Source organism: Coffea arabica, chromosome 6c (genome assembly GCF_036785885.1).
Source record: "Coffea arabica cultivar ET-39 chromosome 6c, Coffea Arabica ET-39 HiFi, whole genome shotgun sequence".
In the NCBI taxonomy this organism is placed as follows: Eukaryota; Viridiplantae; Streptophyta; class Magnoliopsida; order Gentianales; family Rubiaceae; genus Coffea; species Coffea arabica.
In genome coordinates this window covers 6828583-6845983 of record NC_092320.1, presented here as the reverse complement: position 1 = coordinate 6845983, position 17401 = coordinate 6828583, and the positions used below count along the sequence as shown (strand labels likewise).

Below are 17401 nucleotides of genomic sequence, written 5' to 3'. Positions count from 1 at the left end.
GTGTCCAAAGAGGTTCCTTCAGGGTTTCCTGCAACACAAGGGAATTATTCCTTCTTGGCTTTGGAGGGCTATGACTTGCTTATGCCTTTGGCAAATCTTGTGCTGATATCTTCTTTCAGTCATTACGTAATATACCTTGTCCGATTTATGATACCATCGATACCTTTCTGTGTCAGAGGTTTTTTTTTTCCAATATTGTGCTAGAGAACATTTGGCTGGATTGTGTTTTTTTTTTTTTTCAATTCACGCATTAAAATCAACATTTGTCAGCGCATGATTATACGAGTCATTAATGAATCATTATGAAAGTTGAAGTAATTGTTGCAGCTAATCAAGTATGTGCCCTAAAACAGAAGAAGAAAAATGAGACGGCTGCCAATAATAATAATTTATCAGAACTCAAGAACGTGGGCACTAATTCCTGCTGAGACAGATTCTGAATGAACATCCTCTTCGTGAAATTGCTAATATCAGCTCCCGAAACAGATAAGTTAACCAAGTTACTGCAACATACTAGTCTAGTATTAGCTACAACTAATGGATTAATTAGATCCCAAACAGTGCTGCTTGTTAAGACTTGATATCGCTACTAGAAATACTATGCCTGCCGGGCAACATAAATGAACTGTTTTAGACGGAGCCATCAGGTACTCTACATGTCTTTGTTGCAAGTGCAAGAACTAACTCTCCATAATCCCCAGATGGAAGACTTTCGCTCATAGCAATCATAAGTTCTACCCCATACTTCTTCTTGAAAACCTTTTGTATTTCATTCATGTCCACCTCTGCTCTGCTCATGATAACTCGGACCAAAGCTCCTTTATCTGTTGCTGTCCCTTTTATGCATGCATACAATGTCTGCAACAAATTAAGCATGTGATGCAACAAATATATGTACTAGTGTAATGGAAAAGAAAAACCATTATTATCTTGTACTTTCCCAATTTCTGGATAGATCTCATAATAAGATGGGGCCAACAAATTTTTTACAACTCTTTCACTTTTGTTCATTCATCTGCTTCACTTGCTCATTGGCCCTCTTTTCGCTGTCACTTGAACAAATCATGGCCTTGGCAGGCTGCACATGTGGCCGTAAAGGGAAATCATACCATGGCACAGTCCAAAGTATCAAGGTGGAGAAAACAATTACCTCTGCATAATATTTTGGCGGGTTGCATATGCATGTCACCACCACTCTCAGGGCATCTTCGAATTCTCCTGATTTTTCATTCTTGAGGGACTGAAAAATTGTCAAGGAAAACCGAAAACTAAACTGCACAAAAACCAACTCAAGCACCTATAACTCGAATCTTTGTTTTACTGGATTAATTACGGCTAGGATGTGTAAGAAGAGTACACCGTAAAAGTTATGAAATCTTAAGAACGAAAAACTTACAGCCGTGTAAGTGTGACCAAAGATGTGCTTATAGGCGGAAAATGTCAGCCTCAGTTGAAGAATGCTCCTTTTACTGAGAATTTCTAGCAGAACTGCTTCATCAACTGCCCCCGGCTTTCCCTCCCCTGCTTGGTAAAGCCTCATGGCATCGCACCTGGCAATGTGTTGGCTGGCATCAGCTTGGAGTGCTTTGTGTGATGCAGACAATGCCATCAAAATCTGCAAACACGGAAAACAGACAAAGTTCCCGCAAACTTGTTATGCTTCTGAATCCACCTCACATCGCTAATTATCAACGAAATTTACAAATTAGAAAGCAATAGAAAGGGGTACCCTTTGATAGGGGTGGGAAGGTTCGATGCTGATAATGTCTTGATCTAATTGCCTCTTATATTTTGCATGATAGGCTGCTTGTATGAGAAGAACATGACTTGATTTCCGGCAAGTAAATATTTCAATCAGAGCCTTGTAATTCACCGTATCATTCTGCTCAAATGCCTCTCTAGCCACAATTGCGTCACGTTCATGCGGATTGACCATCATCATTGACAAAGCCGCATATGTCCTCTGAGAAACTCCGGTTCCTTGGCTAGAGGATTCCGAACTCTGAAGCAGAAGCTGAGCAGGGTCCTCCCCATAAATCTTCACATACGTCTCCCTAGTTTTCCTGCATTCGAGTTGAGTCAGGCCAGCCAGATGTTGAATCAAATGAGCAGGCTGTCCCCAAGAATCATGAATCTCCTTACAGATACTCTCACAGTTGCAGCTTGACCACGCCATAACTTTTTCCGCTATGCGAACAACATTGCAAGAAAACAATAAAACGCACATATAAAACTATACGAATATTTATATTAGGAAAATGCTTGGAGATCAAGAAAAGGGTTTGTAATAAGTAGTCAAGAAAAATGGTAGTTTTTTTTCTTTTTTTTTTTTTTTGGGAGGTGGGGCGAATGGGAAGGTGTCCCTGGTTAGTAGATGGTGGTGGCGTGAGTGAGAGTGGAAGATAAAGCCATAAAGCAAGAAAGCGATGTTTAACGAGTTTGCACTGCCTTGCAAGCGTCCTCAGTTACGTTTGTTTTGTGGTGAAAGTTTTGATTGCTTCTTAGTGGACACTGGACAATGACTCTGAGGCCTGAGCTCTCCAGTCTGATTTCTCCTTTAGCCAACTTTTTGAAGACCACCGTCGCCTTTCCCTCTTTCTGTGTCCCCCCCCCCCCCCTTTTTTTGGCATGTTTTATGCCCATGGAACATACATGTGCATGTACTCTGGTGAAAAAAAATAGTTGTACTGATTTTGATTCAGAAAAGTTTGAACATATAAGCCTCAGACCAGAGCGTACAGTCACATGGGAAGGGAATATTTTATGATACCATAATACTTTTTTTTCTTAAGAAAGGAAGCACCATGGCAGAAGTGATAGCGATGAAGGGGGAAAAGGTAGATTCTTGAGCTTGTTTTGCCAATGATTTTACTGGCACAGGACTGGACTTAGGAGTAGTGTTGGTGCTGGTGAGGTGGAAAAGCAAGCCAGAAAGTAAAAGGAAAGGGGTTAAGTTTTGTTTGCAGGTCGGTGCAACTTTATGACTTGGATAGTTTGTGCTATGAGGAAATGCTTGCACGGACACCGGGTTGAGTTGTAAAGTGTCTTTGGAAGTCGATGATGACTTTGGAAGTCATTAGTCTAGCACTTGTTTGTTTGGCGCATTTGAGAATCCATTTTGCTTTGATGTGATAGACAGGTACGCTAGTCCCGAGGATTAGCTCGAGCGGTCAGCTCCTCCTCTTTAGAGTATGATAAATTTACCTGAACAATCAGGGTTTGAGCTCCCTTGCTACCGTGCTCGGAATGGAGTGGGGATTCCTCTCCCGAATCGGAGTGGGATTAGTAGGGCCAAAAGCCCGGATACTCACTCCATAAATAAAAAAAAAAAAAAAAAAAAGGTGATAGACAGTTACACTATATTAGGTATTGAATAAAATACAAAATTTGTACTTAAACTTTGACTGTTAATTCATCCCCGTACCTAAAGTTTGGACAAAATAAATTCAATATCCAATGTAACAATATTTAAACATATTCGATACATTTGACAAATGTATCTAAACTCATCAGGAGGATTCAATAGCATCGGTACTCAATACCCCTGACTATATTGTCAAATTGATCTTTGTTAGCACAAATGTTGTCCTAACAGAAGAAATGATTTAGGTTTCGTTCGGATTGCGTCAAAAAAAATTATATTCTTCATGAACACATTTTTTAATTATTTATAATATACATCGACGCTATAATATTTTTTTTTTTATAAAAACTCCTAAAAATAACAATTAAAACAGGGCCTTAATTTGCAAACCCAACATTAGTTAGAGGTGTCGGATTTTCCTAACAATTGACGATGAACATGATCCGATATCTCCCGCACGAGTGCCTAAATCCAATCGGATCACACTCCATATGCTTAAAACCACGACGCCAAGCAAGTGGTAACTAGTAACCCCTGCCATACAGACGAGATTACTTCTGCAAGACTTGCAAAACCAATCCTGATACTCCCTCAAAAAAAATAAAAAATAAAAATCCTGACACCATAAAAAGCAAATATATGAAAATTTTCTCTCTCTCTCTCTCAAGCAAGGATAGATGGGTTGTGACTGACTGCCGAGAAGGCTTTAGTTTAATGACTAAAGTTAATAAGTTAGAAATGAAAGGTTTTTGATTTAAGTATCTCCTTCTCCTTTTTATTTTTTAAATTTAACAAAAAGGAAATTATTTAAATAAATAAATAAAAGAGTTGCGACAGACTTTGTCAAATGCATGGAGGCCCAATCCAAAACGTATTGTATTATTACTCTTGCACTAGCTAGTCTGAAGCGGATTTCATACCCTCTGATTAGGCCCGCTTCCAGGATAGCTTAAGTCCACGACTTAAGTCCGTACAAGCTGGGCACATCATAGTTCCTTCGCAAAGGTAATAGACCTTTTATTATATATATAAAGCAGGAGAATTTGAATTCAAAACATCTTTTTTATAATTCTTTTCATCTTATCATTCTAGTTAACTCTTCTCAAGTAATAAACTTTGATTATCTATGGTGATTGTAATTCAAATGTCAGTCCTGTTTCAGTACTTTTGAAAAAAAATATTTTGGATCCCTAAATAGATCCTTCTACTCACTAAAGATTAAAGTCAAAAACGTACAAAGCCTTAGTGGAGATTTTCTTAGTCCGTATATTTTCAGAGAAGATAATTACAGTAGCATATATGAAGAAGACCGTAAATAATTGTGTTAGAAGTCATTCAAATTATTCACTCTTTAATTTTGTTTATTTCAAACCGGAAAAAGTGTGGTCCTTTTCACTTTTTTACCTTCTTTTTTGCGCTGTGATTTTCCTTGGGAGGGCTTGGTAAAGGATGTGGGGAAGTAGATCAAAGGGGTGCTTTGGCATCATTTTTGAATTTTTTCCGCTGCAGGTGAATTTTGAATCCTTATTTACAATCCAAGGAAGGATTTAATGACCACCTTCCATGGTGACCACTGAGTCAAGCTCAATGGTTGTCATGTCAAAGTATTGCCCTGTACTTTTTTTTTTTTTTTTTTGCTAATAGGATAAACCTACATTTACTTTGTACAAAGGAGGGAGGTACCCGAAGAGATCCAAAAAAAAAAAAAAAAGAAATTCGAAGAGATCTGAATCATCATCAGTCCGAACGGATCACCGGTCCGGACACATGCCTATTTTCAAGAAAATTAGATTTTAAAATGTAGGTAAAAAAATTTAATCTCTTAATCTATATTGAAATAGAATTTTAAATATCTTTTTGATGAATAACTAGTCAAACTATTGTCTTGTCGACATGTCAGACTTGGCAGTTGGCAGAACAGAATGCACCAGAGGCTGCATACTTTCTCAGAGGATCAGAATGATTGCGAGGGCTCTGTTGAAACTTGAAACTCGAGGTATAGCTCGCTCCAAGTAGTCATCGTGTGTATTTCTTAAGTAAGTTTTTTGCAACTGTCAACGGATATAAAATGTTCCCCAAAAGCTACAGTCCTGCTTTGAAGCATTGAGAGTGAAAGTACGATGAACCAGCCGTTCCCGGGTAACTCGCCTGGCCGCCCACTACCCCCTTGGGTCGGATAGTCATGTTTTGAGTTCCGGGTCTACCGTGTTCGGAAGGACAAGACCTTTTCTCTTGACTCGCAGGAAATTTTTGCCGGATCGGACGCCGGAATACCTTTTACGGCAGCCAAAAACAAAGAAAGTACGATGAAACATGGCTTGTTATCTTCATTAACCCTACATAATTCAACGTCGAGAACAGGTGACTCCTTGTCTCTTCAGTAATCGTGTGTTTAAATCACTGGGACATCGTCAGAATTTTTTTTTTTTTAACTGGTCAGTTGCATATCCATTGAAGTGAAAAATCTCTTCAGTAATACCAGAGCACCATTATGCTAAAAGACAAAAGAAAAACAGGGACATATGACTACCGACAAGAGAAGAGCAGCCTGATCAAAATAACCATGCGCGACCTTTTCCAAGTTTTGGGCCCATCTCAATTCTCTCGGGGAGGCATGGAATCGTCATGTATATTAGCATGTGTAGTAATGTGTTTTGGCCTGATTAATGGTGTCATTAGTCAAAATTATCAACAGTTCAACGCAGGCGAAAAGTGCTAAAGTTTGGGTAAACAAAAAGTGCCAACTCATGCACGGGGGCAGCGGCAGCAGGGAACAGAAAGGTGCCCAAAGTCCAACTAAGGTCGTCTTGTACGCACTCCAACCTTGACAAAGAATACTCCATATACATACATATATGTATAAACAATGCCAGAGAAAGCAGCCACACATTGACCGAGAAAAATAATCCCGCTTTGGGCTTTTGAACCGGATTGCCCTGCCACGGCAGCTGCCTGCATCTTGTTTTTTTTTCCCTTTTTTTAATGATGTGACGTACGTGAAATAAAATAATAATTAAAAAATATAAATAAATAAATTTTTGTAAATAAGCAACTATTCAAACAAATTCATATCATTATTATAGCTTAATTTCAGTCCATGTCGCGTTTGGAAATGAATGAATGAACATTTCAATCTTAACGAAAATCCTGCAAGAAGATCATTCACAATGATTATATTTTTAGCTAAAAGAAAATTTGCGAGAGCAAAATAGCATGACTATCCCATTGGTCTGGCCTCGTAAACTCTCCGTGTTTTTTTTTTTTGGCTATAAACTCCCAAGTATTCGATGATTGTATTGAGATTCAACTAATTTAGAGTCAAACATTGTCGGATTCGCCTCAAAGAGTGAGTCTCTTGCATTACTATTTCCATCCACAGAACTCGAACCCTTAAAAGCTTGTTTAAGGAATATCAAGTTCCTTGCTATTTGATTCAACCACTATTGGTCTCAAGAACTTTTAATCCTTAGTCTCCTTTTTAACAATGCAAAATTCAAATTAAAGTTCAAAGAAGCAAAATGAAGCTGTTAATTCATCCAATTACAGTCAATAATGACTACACATAATATGGTCCACAAATTTTTACTTTTTATAGCTGATTTTATACTAACTAGTAGTAGCATTTTGCATCTCCGGGAGGGTCGGAGACCTGTTTTATGAGTGCAAGAACCAGAAAGATGGGACTATGGGCTTTAAATATTTGTACGTACAATACAAAACCCCTTTAGCAGTTCTCCCCAAGGTTTTTGTTTTTCAGGAGATAAATGCCAGCAGCATAGCATCTACACATACTTGTCTACTTTCTCTGCCCCCATAGTTTTTTTTGTTTTGTCATTTCAATCGAGTATTTTAAAGCGCAAAATTCTCTTCCACGGAGTTGTCGTCTTGTACATTAGATTATTCTCACTCGCTAAGCTACAGGAACATACATGGGAAAGAATCTTCTTCATCAACTCCAATAAGCAACCAAAAAAGCGTGTTGTGTATCAACGACAAAACCGAAATTTATGGAGAAAGCAGTATGAAGAAGAATAATGTCATGATTATCTCTCGCTCTCCCTTTTATCTATCAGCTTAACCTAATTCTTTAATATTAATTAGTAGAGCTAATACCAGTCCAACAGTAATCAAATTTTACTTCTCTATTTCTACCGCGACTAATTTCTCTCTTTGGGGACGCTTTCCCTCTCTCTCACGCATCAGCATCAGCAATTAAGCAGCAGCACGTTCTCCTTCTCCTCCCCCTTTCTAAAACTTGACCTCTCCCCCCACCTCTCCATTCTCCTTCTTCCCCCTCCCAAACAGGGAATATAAGAAAGTCACATTCCTGTATAAACATATATAATTGGGAGACATAGCGGGTACAATGCAGGTGAGGTTTCTTCGATTATTGTTCTTGTTCCTGGAATATTTTCTGATTTTTCGAATTTAAGAATGGTGAACTATTTTTGAAGCAGGCGGCAAGAACAGTACAAGTAGAGCAATTATCAGATCTAGCGAGAGAGAGAGAAATTCACGAGTTCTTCTCCTTTTCGGGTGAAATTGAACACATTGAGATCCGCCGTGACCCGCCGCAGTCCAGGATAGCCTTTGTTACCTTCAAGGACCCAAAAGCGCTCGAAATCGCTTTATTATTATCTGTATAAACTACTAGCTCCTTTCTCATCCTCAAGTTTTTTTTTTTTCTTTATAGTTGTTCCGTTACTTTTTTCTGCTAATTTATCTTTATACAGCATGTTGATTTATTAAGGGTCAATTCTCGTAAGAGCCTTATTGCTTTTGGGACCATTTTTTTGGAAAAGTTGGAAATTATTCATAAGATGCTTCGCAAGAGTATTAGTAACATGCCCAGTATCATTGGAGGATTTTGCGATTATTAAGTTTAGGACAATGTGGCTCTTCTTCTTTTTTTTTTTTCCTTTTGTTTGGCATTTACCTCAAGATGCTTTTTCTAGTTCAGACGCATGTTTTTTTTTCTTTGACCAATGTCTGTAACATGTTTAACATTTGCAAAAGAAAAAGCGTGTTGTCTTGGTTGAATTTGAGCCAGATGTTGAAAAGGTTTTATTGGCAGCAAAAGTAAGTTATATAGACCACTTCACTTTTTGCGATTGTTACATTTTAGTTTCTAACTTGTAAACACTTCAATTCTAGAAAATTGGCTACCTTTTCACGTTGTCTAGGTCATCTATCTTATGTGTTGGAAGTCAATATAGGTACTTCACTGCAAAGTTCATTTTCTACTAATACCCTCTAGTTAATGGTCTGAAGGGTGTGGAATCATAGACAGGCTATGCATGCGATCTCAATGGCCCACTCTTGGTTGGTCGTGCCCAGTCGCAACTAACCGTGTGTTAAGGCTTGCACTTGTGTATTTGACAACTTATGTTTTCCTTATTGAATTTTTAGAACATCATTTTAAGGTGAGCAGTATTTAATGGCAACAACTGCTATCACCATACCAGAATTTACGCATTCGTGGATGAATGAACTCTAATACACTTAAAAGGGCTTTAGCTTATAAGAAAGAAATTGAAACAGAAAGTTAAAACAGTAATTATTGCACCAGACAATGTCTTAAAAGGTGCTCAGACACATATTGCTGAAGATGGCCTGGTTGTTTTGGGGAGGGTTGGGGGTTGGTTGGGGGGAGCTTATTCTGTGATCATTTATGGTCTCGAGGTCTAATATACTTGTGTCCTGAATTGCATGATTGCTTCTTGAACACATGACTCGTAACTTTTTTTATGTCTGGTTCATTAATATCATGTGCATCATAATATCAAACTTGTTAGAATAGTTTTTGGAAAGTCGTTAAAATTTTTGTGACTGAAAAGCCTGGGAATTGTTTGCATTGCAGGGAGCAACAATTGTTGACCGGATAGTTACAATAACTCCTGCAGAAAACTATGTACCACAATATGACATCAGGGTAGACCTATCTTCATATCTGAATTTGTTTCATCCTAATTAGTCTTTGAGCTAATATTGACATCACTGCATTCAGGAAGTAAGAATAGTTGAGAATGCTGTGGACATGTCTCAGGACAATACGTCACCTGTTGCTGAGGTAATAATGACTCAGACCTTTTTGGCTAACTATAATTCATTTCAAGCATCTTTTGTTTGACAAAGTTACATATGTTTCTGGCACTCGGAAGAATTATTGTACTCAGAAGAGGAGTAGGAAAGATTGAGATAAAATGCTGGGTGTTTATTCAAATCATAGTTGATATTCTGTGAGATATATACATCTTCAACATGATATCTATAGGTTAAAATGGGTGTCTGATTGTGAATCTGTGCCTTTTAAAGTATTTTGTGGATTACTGCAGTGAAGAATCTATTAAATGTTTTATGATGCTTGGTCGCTAGCTCGTGATGGCTTAAAATCATAATAACAAGTGCTGCCTCGGATAATATAACTGCAGTCCTTCTTTGGAGGAGATGATAGAAAATATGGTTGTACAAATTTTGATTCATGACTGTTGACTTCTTAACTCTGGATTATCTGTCTCATGGCAGACCAAAAATAGCTCTCCTAGGAGTGGAAAAGTGTATGTTAATAGAGCACAAGATGTTGTCTCAAGTGTGCTTGCAAAGGGTTCAGCAATAGGACAGGATGCTCTAAATAAGGCCAGGGCATTTGATGAGAAACACAAGTTAAGAGCCAATGCATCTGCAAGAGTTGCTTCCTTTGACAAGAGAGTTGGGTTATCCGAAAAATTCACAGTTGGAATTTCTGTGGTGAATGAGAAAGTTAAATCTGTGGACCAGAGGCTGCAGGTTTCTGATAAAACAATGGCAGCAATATTGGCAGCAGAGAGAAAACTAAATAACACAGGATCAGCTGTCAAGTCAAGCAGGTAACAAAATTCCTATTTTGAATGGTTTCTCTGTTCTGTTTCAAAGGAATTACCATGCACTTGGTGCATTTCATGTGTGTTAGACTTATTTAACAATATTTCCACATTCTTTTGGCCCTTGGGTGGCTATTGCACTCTTGTTCCATTAAGCGTGCTGGTTATTGTACTTGCTGAAATTGGCTGCTGTGATTATAATTGGTGCAAAGATATCAACTTCAGCTGCCATTTTATGCTATTTGTATTATTCCATAATCACAGGTAGGAAAATTTGTAGTTGACTCTTTTTGAGGTGATCAGGTATGTTACAGCTGGAACGACTTGGCTGAATGGTGCCTTCAGCAAAGTAGCAAGGGCGGGGCAAGTTGCTGGTACAAAAACTAGAGAGAAGTGGAACGTTGCACTGTCAAATTTGACTGCAAAGGTGCATGTAGTTTCTTCCTCGTTACTCATTATGCCTTGTGTGATTTGTAAGGCTGCAGAATGTCTAATGTGAAATCCTGGAGAGAGGGAGAAGCTTTAAAGCTGAAGATTCTTAAAAATTGCCATGAAAAAACTTCCAGAATATTACCACTTCCCCATCCGCCCACCACCCCCTCCCACCTGCCGTGTATGTGCAATTTCTATCTGTACTTTTGGTGCTTCTATTTTTAAAATTCTTGGGTCTAAATAGGATGACGGATGCTAAAGGGTGAAGTTCATATAAGCTAAAGCTAACAAGAATGCTGTTACAAAATTTTCCAGAAAGGATTTGGGAAGCTATTTCAAGCCCACTTGGGTTTATCCAAAATTTTGTTAAGCATTTATCTACCCTCCACTTTCTTAAAAAGGCTAATAGCCAACAGATTAAGCTATGGCAAGATCTGGAATTTGTGGTACTGGATTTCTGTCAATGCAGACACAAACACAAGATGTGTATGTTCTTCTGCACAAACTTGGTTTGGACAAACATAAGATAAAATGGATTAAGTTGCATTTTGCAAGTTCAGTTCTTTGTGGATGATGGGAAGGAAAGATTCAAGCTTCTCTTTCTATTTGCTTGATTGCAGGACCCTGCTATTGTTGCGTAATTCATCTGCTTGGAGTTGCAAGAAGGGTTGCTGAGTTCTTTTATGATTCTTCATTTGATGATGGTATCTTGATCTTCAGAAGTATATGTGGTCTGAGATCTAGGAATACGAACCTGGTGTGCAATTTGTGCATTTTTTCATTGGTATATCGTTTGAGTCGAGGTATTTTGCCATTAGCAATGTAATTCATCTTAGTTTATGTGGTACTCTATTGTGTCAGATGGTGCCGTCTGAGTTATGCGTTCATAATTCTTCAGCATCCCAATTCTTTATATTAGATATAACGTGCGAGGAAAATTCGCATAGCATTTTTGCACAGCTCGCACTCTTAGTCGAACACATTTACAAATTACAACTAATTATTTCAAGTAGCGTTTTGTCCACAAGCTCTGTCCAATCTGGGCGCCTTCAATCAAACCCTTCATCAAAGAAGATCTATCTTAAGACGCCAAATGCTTCTGTCAAGAGTGTTCATTTGGCAAGGGTGGAAAAATTTTAAATCGTGTTTTGATTATATGTTGTCATTTAGCTGACCCTGCTGGGTTTCAGAGTACAAATGCACTGACAGAAGAAGATGAGAGCCATAACACCACTCAGCGGTTGTAAGGGATGCATAATTATTAGTATAGGATATAAATAAATTCGCAGTCGTTTGCAAGTTACAAGTTTCGGCGTCCTCTACAGCCACCAATTGTAGTTATCCATGTGGAAGTATGGCTACAAGCATAATTCAATCGAAATGAGTTTTTAAGGTCAACGTTTACTTAAGAAATGTCAAAGTTAAAAAATTCTAACTCGGGCGCTTTTCCGGTCAATTTCACCAGTTAGTTCAATTTGAAATGTTATGGGTGATGGTGGGTCTTGTTTTGTTTATGGGTACGTTTAGTCTGCCTGGCTGGTAGACTCGAGACTCATTCCCCATTCTCTGCAGTTGCAGGCGAGAATCCGGATCCAACAGCAACTGACCATGAACAAAATTACAAGGAGGTTGAGCAGAAAGAACGTGCATTTTTCCATTAAACAAATTACAGGTGACAAGGAGTGATGATTTAACAGAATATAATACACTAGCAGCTTAACAAAATGCGAATCTGTGTAGTCTGTACAGTGGTATTCCAATTTCCGTTGGCTAAGAAGTGTTAGGGTACGTTTGATAACATAAAAAAATGCTGAATGTGAACTTTTTCAAATATTCAGATGTTTTGAGTGTTTGATAAATGAAAATCCATTTGCTGACATTGTTAAGTAGTGCTGAACTTGTGTGTATTTTTTTAGCACAAAAATCCTAACTGAATGCTTAATTTTGATAAGAACCAATAGAATTACTTCAACTATCTTATCTTATCTACAAAATCTACCCTTGTTTATTAATTATGTTCAAAATTCTAATATAATTAAACAACCTAATATTCTCTATCAATGATTTTCTATTTCTCTTTTCCTCCCTTTTGAATGACTTTCACTTCTTCTCCATACTACTCATATAATAAAATTTATTTTTTATATTAATTTGATTTAAAAATAAATATTGTCATTTTCATACCTAACATTTTTAGCTAATTAAATCATAGGTTCTATTTCTTTTTTGAACGAAAAGATATAAGGGCAAAATTGTCAAATTAAACTTATTAAACATTCAGTTATAAATATTTATCAAACAGTATAAATAGATTTAGCATTAAAATTCAGACATTCATATATTTTTTTCAGTAATTAAAATTCAACAAATTAATTGTTTTAATATTTAGATTTCAGAACGTAGACTTCAGAATTTAAATTCAGTTTTATCAAATGGAACCTTAGTCTCCAACCTCTTTGGCTCCAGTACATTTGGACCAACCCGGTGAGAGATTCTAGCGTAATAGCGTTGGCCCCTTTGACACCCCTCCTTGACACATTTCTTTTCGAGCCTCTCCCATATGCCATTGGAGGCTGTCCTGTGCGTAGCGCATACCTTAAAATCTCCAGGCACTGAAATTGATTTCGTCTATAAATGACGCCGAAACTTAAGAAACCTCCTTGCCTTGCTCGTCCAGCAAACAAGGAATATCCGGGAAAAAGTCTTCTGAAACAGACGTTATGTTCAAGCGAATCCAAATGGTAATTAGCCCTCTCCGCTTTTATGCATCTCCAATCCTCCGGCTTTGAACTGTCATCTTTTTTAACTATTATGTTTTCCTTTGGCAAGCGAATCGTCGCCTAGTCGAAAAACTCCAAGGTACTAATATAAAATGTGAGGTGTAGTTCAAGAAACTTGGCAATTGCTATGCTCCTTCGTGTTGGCTGTCATGGGTTGTGTTTTGGGTTCCTGTTTAATAGGCAGTGTTATTGGACCATTGAATGTTACCTAATCTTTGGTAGAAAGTTAGTATGGCAATAAAATCAGGTAAAAACTGATAGACGCCGAGGGATGGTTTTACGCAGTGGTTTTTTTATCGCAGTGAGATGAAAGGAATTGTAAGTGGACTAAGGCCTCTTGTTTAAAAAATTTCACCTAAAAGATAACTTTGAGGCCTCCTTTTCTATTTTCTCACCTTAAATAAAAATATAGTAGCAGCAGCAGGGCAGTGGCGCTTAATGCAAGCAATTGCGATGTTTTTTTATCATCTCAAGGCATTAGTCGTCCCAAGTCCTAACTGTGTTTTGAGACTTGGATCAAACTATCAGACTGACCGGTTCAATCGATTGAATTGGAAACTAGACAAGCATTCAGTCAGGCTTGTTCTAAAAAATTGTCAAACAAAAACTCGATCAAATCCAATTTTTGATTGGATTTAGTCGAAAATCGAAAGAATTGCTTAGAATCAGATTTTTTTCATATTTTTCTTTTTTACCTTTTTATTTTCCTTTTTTTATTGTTTTTTTTTAGTTACTCTTAAATGTCTTCACATATTTTACCATAAATTTCTCTCAAACAATTCTAACAAAAGATGCAAGGTCAAAAAGGGGTCTCAAATGGCTGTTGGTTTCAAAAAGACAGAATTGAGAGACCTAGTTGGTGCCTGGTGGACCGCAGGGCCATTCTTAGATACGGGCCGTCATAAATAGAGGATCAACCGTCAATACCTTCCCGCTAATGGTCTTGTTGTGATCTCCTTACTGACGTGTTATCTCTCCATTGGATCAATTACGTGGATGGATTGTACCACAAGTCCAACCCCAAGATTTGAGATGCGGAATTTAAAATGCCCATTAACATGCACTATGGGTTCAAATTCTGTACTCTTCAATTGAAAAATATTTTAAAACTAGTTTTGTACCCGCTCGTTGAACGGAAATCTTTAAAAAATAATAAATTATTTAGTCAATTTTATAAAAATATTGATATGAAATACAAACTTAATGTCTATTTTATTATAACATTTCTTAAGTATATTACTATATACGCATTGTAATACAAAGTATTCTTATAATATAAATTTGAACATCTAATAATTTACTTCAGCAATTAGTTACTTTTCTACTTCTCATAGTGATAACATTTCTTATTTACTTCGGTTCCCTATGCAGTACACAAATTATTGGCATGAATTTGGAGATATATCTAATAAAAATATTTATGTCTCTTTTATTTATATCGCATTACTTTCCAATTCCTTTTTTTGGGTAGGAAATAAGAATCATATAATATTAAGAATTCTTATAGAAAATAACAATGGATATATATCCAAACGAAAAAGGAGCAAGCCACGTAGAAAACTACTTGCCGTCTCGTTAAACTACGTAGGAAAGAGAAAATATGAAGGGATAAGAATGAGAATACGACTTTATTATATATATATATATGATTATGTAATAATAGCTTATAAATTAATCTTTTATCAAATATATTATGACAATTGAATGCACGATAGTTAATTTGAAATTCAAATTTTGTGTACGTATCATATATATATATATATAACGATGGCAGAACATATAATGTTAGTGTATATAAAAATTAAATTCATAATTTATTATTCTAATGTAGATGCTGGGTCATTCTAGACAGAGGTGGCAATTATACCCAAAACCCAACAACTCACCCAATCTATCCACTAATTTAAGAGGCTGGGTTAGGTAAATTGGGTGTTGGGTTAATTTTGGGTCGGGTAATAAAAATTCACATGTATTTTGAGCGGTTTGAATAATTAAGTTGGGTACCCATTATCCAACTTAAAAAAACAATGGAGGCCTCTCGTCTGGGAATTTTCAATCCACCACCGTTTTCTGAACTTTAAGCATTTTGGCACATTCTTGTCAACTGCATCGGGCTTGCTGTTTTTTTTTTTCCCCCTTTAAGACAGCAAACTTGCAAGTCCATACACATCTTGTTCCTTTACTAATTGGTTTTAGGATTGTGAAGATTACTGTTCAACTGCATGTTAATGTACATATACATATTTTTTTCCATTGTTATCTTTTGGATGGGGAGATTCTATTAGCAACTCGTGTTTTTAAGCATTTACTAGTCCCTAAAAAATCTAGCAAAATATGCAGGCAAATTTTTAATTGCTTTCATAAGTTGCTCAATTATTAATTAAAATTTGTCAATTAGATCATTCATGGGTCCAATTTTCTTTCTTCTTCATCTTTTTTTTTTTTTTGCCCTTTTTTGGCCATTGACATGAAGGTTTATCACAAGACAAGATTGATATTCAACCACAATAATTGTGTAAAAAGTGCAAAGTGAGGTTATTTAATAATGAATAAAAAGAACCCAAAAGTCACAAATCTCAAATGAATTGGATAGTGATATTTGAACTAATTGGTTGAGAATTGTATCTTTCTTATCAAGTTTCAATTTAATTAAGGCGTGATTGGATCTTGTTTAATATTGGTATAATATTTTTTCATGCTATATTCAACTTGGACCAAAATTGTTTTAGTATGTGAAAAAAAATTTTTGTATGAAAAAATATATTTAAAAGAATTTATGTATCAAAATCTATTAATTAATATATTGGGTCTTGGGTTTGAGATGACCCAATATGACCCAATTCAAAATTAACCCGATTTAAAGTTGGACGGATTAGATATAATCCATTTAAATAAAAACCCAATATCAACCCGTCAAACCCGTCCAATTGCCAGGTATAATTCTAGATAATGTCGTAGCTGTTTCTATCTCCAGTTAATGTAGGATTGTATTGAGTGTTGACAAGGAAAGGAACAACGATCTCACTTTTGGAGCAAACTAACGGTGATTTTTTTTTTCTCTTTTTTTTTTGTTTTCTTAATCGTATTTTACCTTTGACTCTTCTCACAATCAAGGTTCTAGGAAAGCATGGTACGTAGTCTAACGAAACTGCAAAAAAGAATTTGTTTCTTGAAATTGAAACATCTGAAGATATTACGAGGCGAAAGTCAATAAATCAATTTGTTTGGATAGGGTATTATTTGAAATATTATTTAGAATAATTACTGTAGCACTTTTTATGATATGATGTATGTAAGATAAAAAAAAATGTGGTTGAAAATATAAAAAAGTGAGTCGAAAAATATATTTATGATACAAACGAAATATTATTTGAGATAATAGTGCTATCTAAACACTCTACCGGCTATGTTTTATTAGTCTATGTAGAATCTTCAATCAATTGACCAAGTACGAATTGTTTTTTTTTCAATTGAAAGACCTTGAATCTAATCTATGACCAAATATGAACACTTCTTCAAAACGATTGGGCTGACATTGGAATTTGATAAATGAAAAAAGCTCAAATAAGATGAGCCAGTAGTTCGATGCCATTAATTCTTTACCGGACCACGTCCCAAAATATAACAAGAAGGAAGGCCAAAAAATTTTCTAAAACATCCCAACAGGTAGGAAAAGGAAAGTGATGTAGCACCAGTACGGCGTGCCACGTGTATAGTTGAAACACTTTTTTTTTGGAAATTTTTTAAAAAAATATTATAGCACTTATTTTTTTATATGCAAAACGCATGTATGGGACATGAGATGGCAGTAATTAAGAAATTAGTATGCCACTGGAGCTTGAATGAAAAATTGCCATTTCATTGTACCGTGTGTCATCGTTGACGTACGTGGAAGTTTTCTGTATGGTACGAATTTCCCAAATTGCCCTTAGATGTCCATCGAGGCATCCAGTTCCCTGCAATTC

At 36.4% G+C, this 17401-nt stretch overlaps 2 protein-coding genes across 3 annotated transcripts; one reads left to right on the top strand and one right to left on the bottom strand.

Moving 5' to 3' along the window:
- Positions 1–364: 364 nt before the first annotated feature.
- On the bottom strand, positions 365–2348 carry LOC113691504 (annexin D8). Of its 2 annotated transcripts, none has more exons than XM_027209653.2 (4): positions 1730–2348; positions 1397–1615; positions 1151–1273; positions 365–858 (listed from the first exon to the last, which is right to left on the bottom strand). In XM_027209653.2, the coding sequence occupies exons 1-4, from the start codon at positions 2225–2227 to the stop codon at positions 631–633; spliced, it is 1068 nt and encodes a 355-aa protein (XP_027065454.1). In that variant the 5' UTR covers positions 2228–2348; the 3' UTR covers positions 365–630. The 2 variants fall into 2 exon arrangements, with proteins under 2 accessions (XP_027065454.1, XP_027065455.1); XM_027209654.2 differs by having other exon boundaries at positions 429–858; positions 1151–1240.
- Positions 2349–7536: 5188 nt separating this feature from the next.
- LOC113693819 (binding partner of ACD11 1) lies at positions 7537–11615 on the top strand. The gene is made up of 7 exons (XM_027212544.2): positions 7537–7736; positions 7822–8004; positions 9225–9296; positions 9372–9434; positions 9890–10230; positions 10528–10651; positions 11277–11615. Exons 1-7 carry the CDS (start codon positions 7731–7733, stop codon positions 11295–11297), a joined length of 810 nt encoding a protein of 269 aa, XP_027068345.1. The 5' UTR covers positions 7537–7730; the 3' UTR covers positions 11298–11615.
- Positions 11616–17401: the final 5786 nt, after the last annotated feature.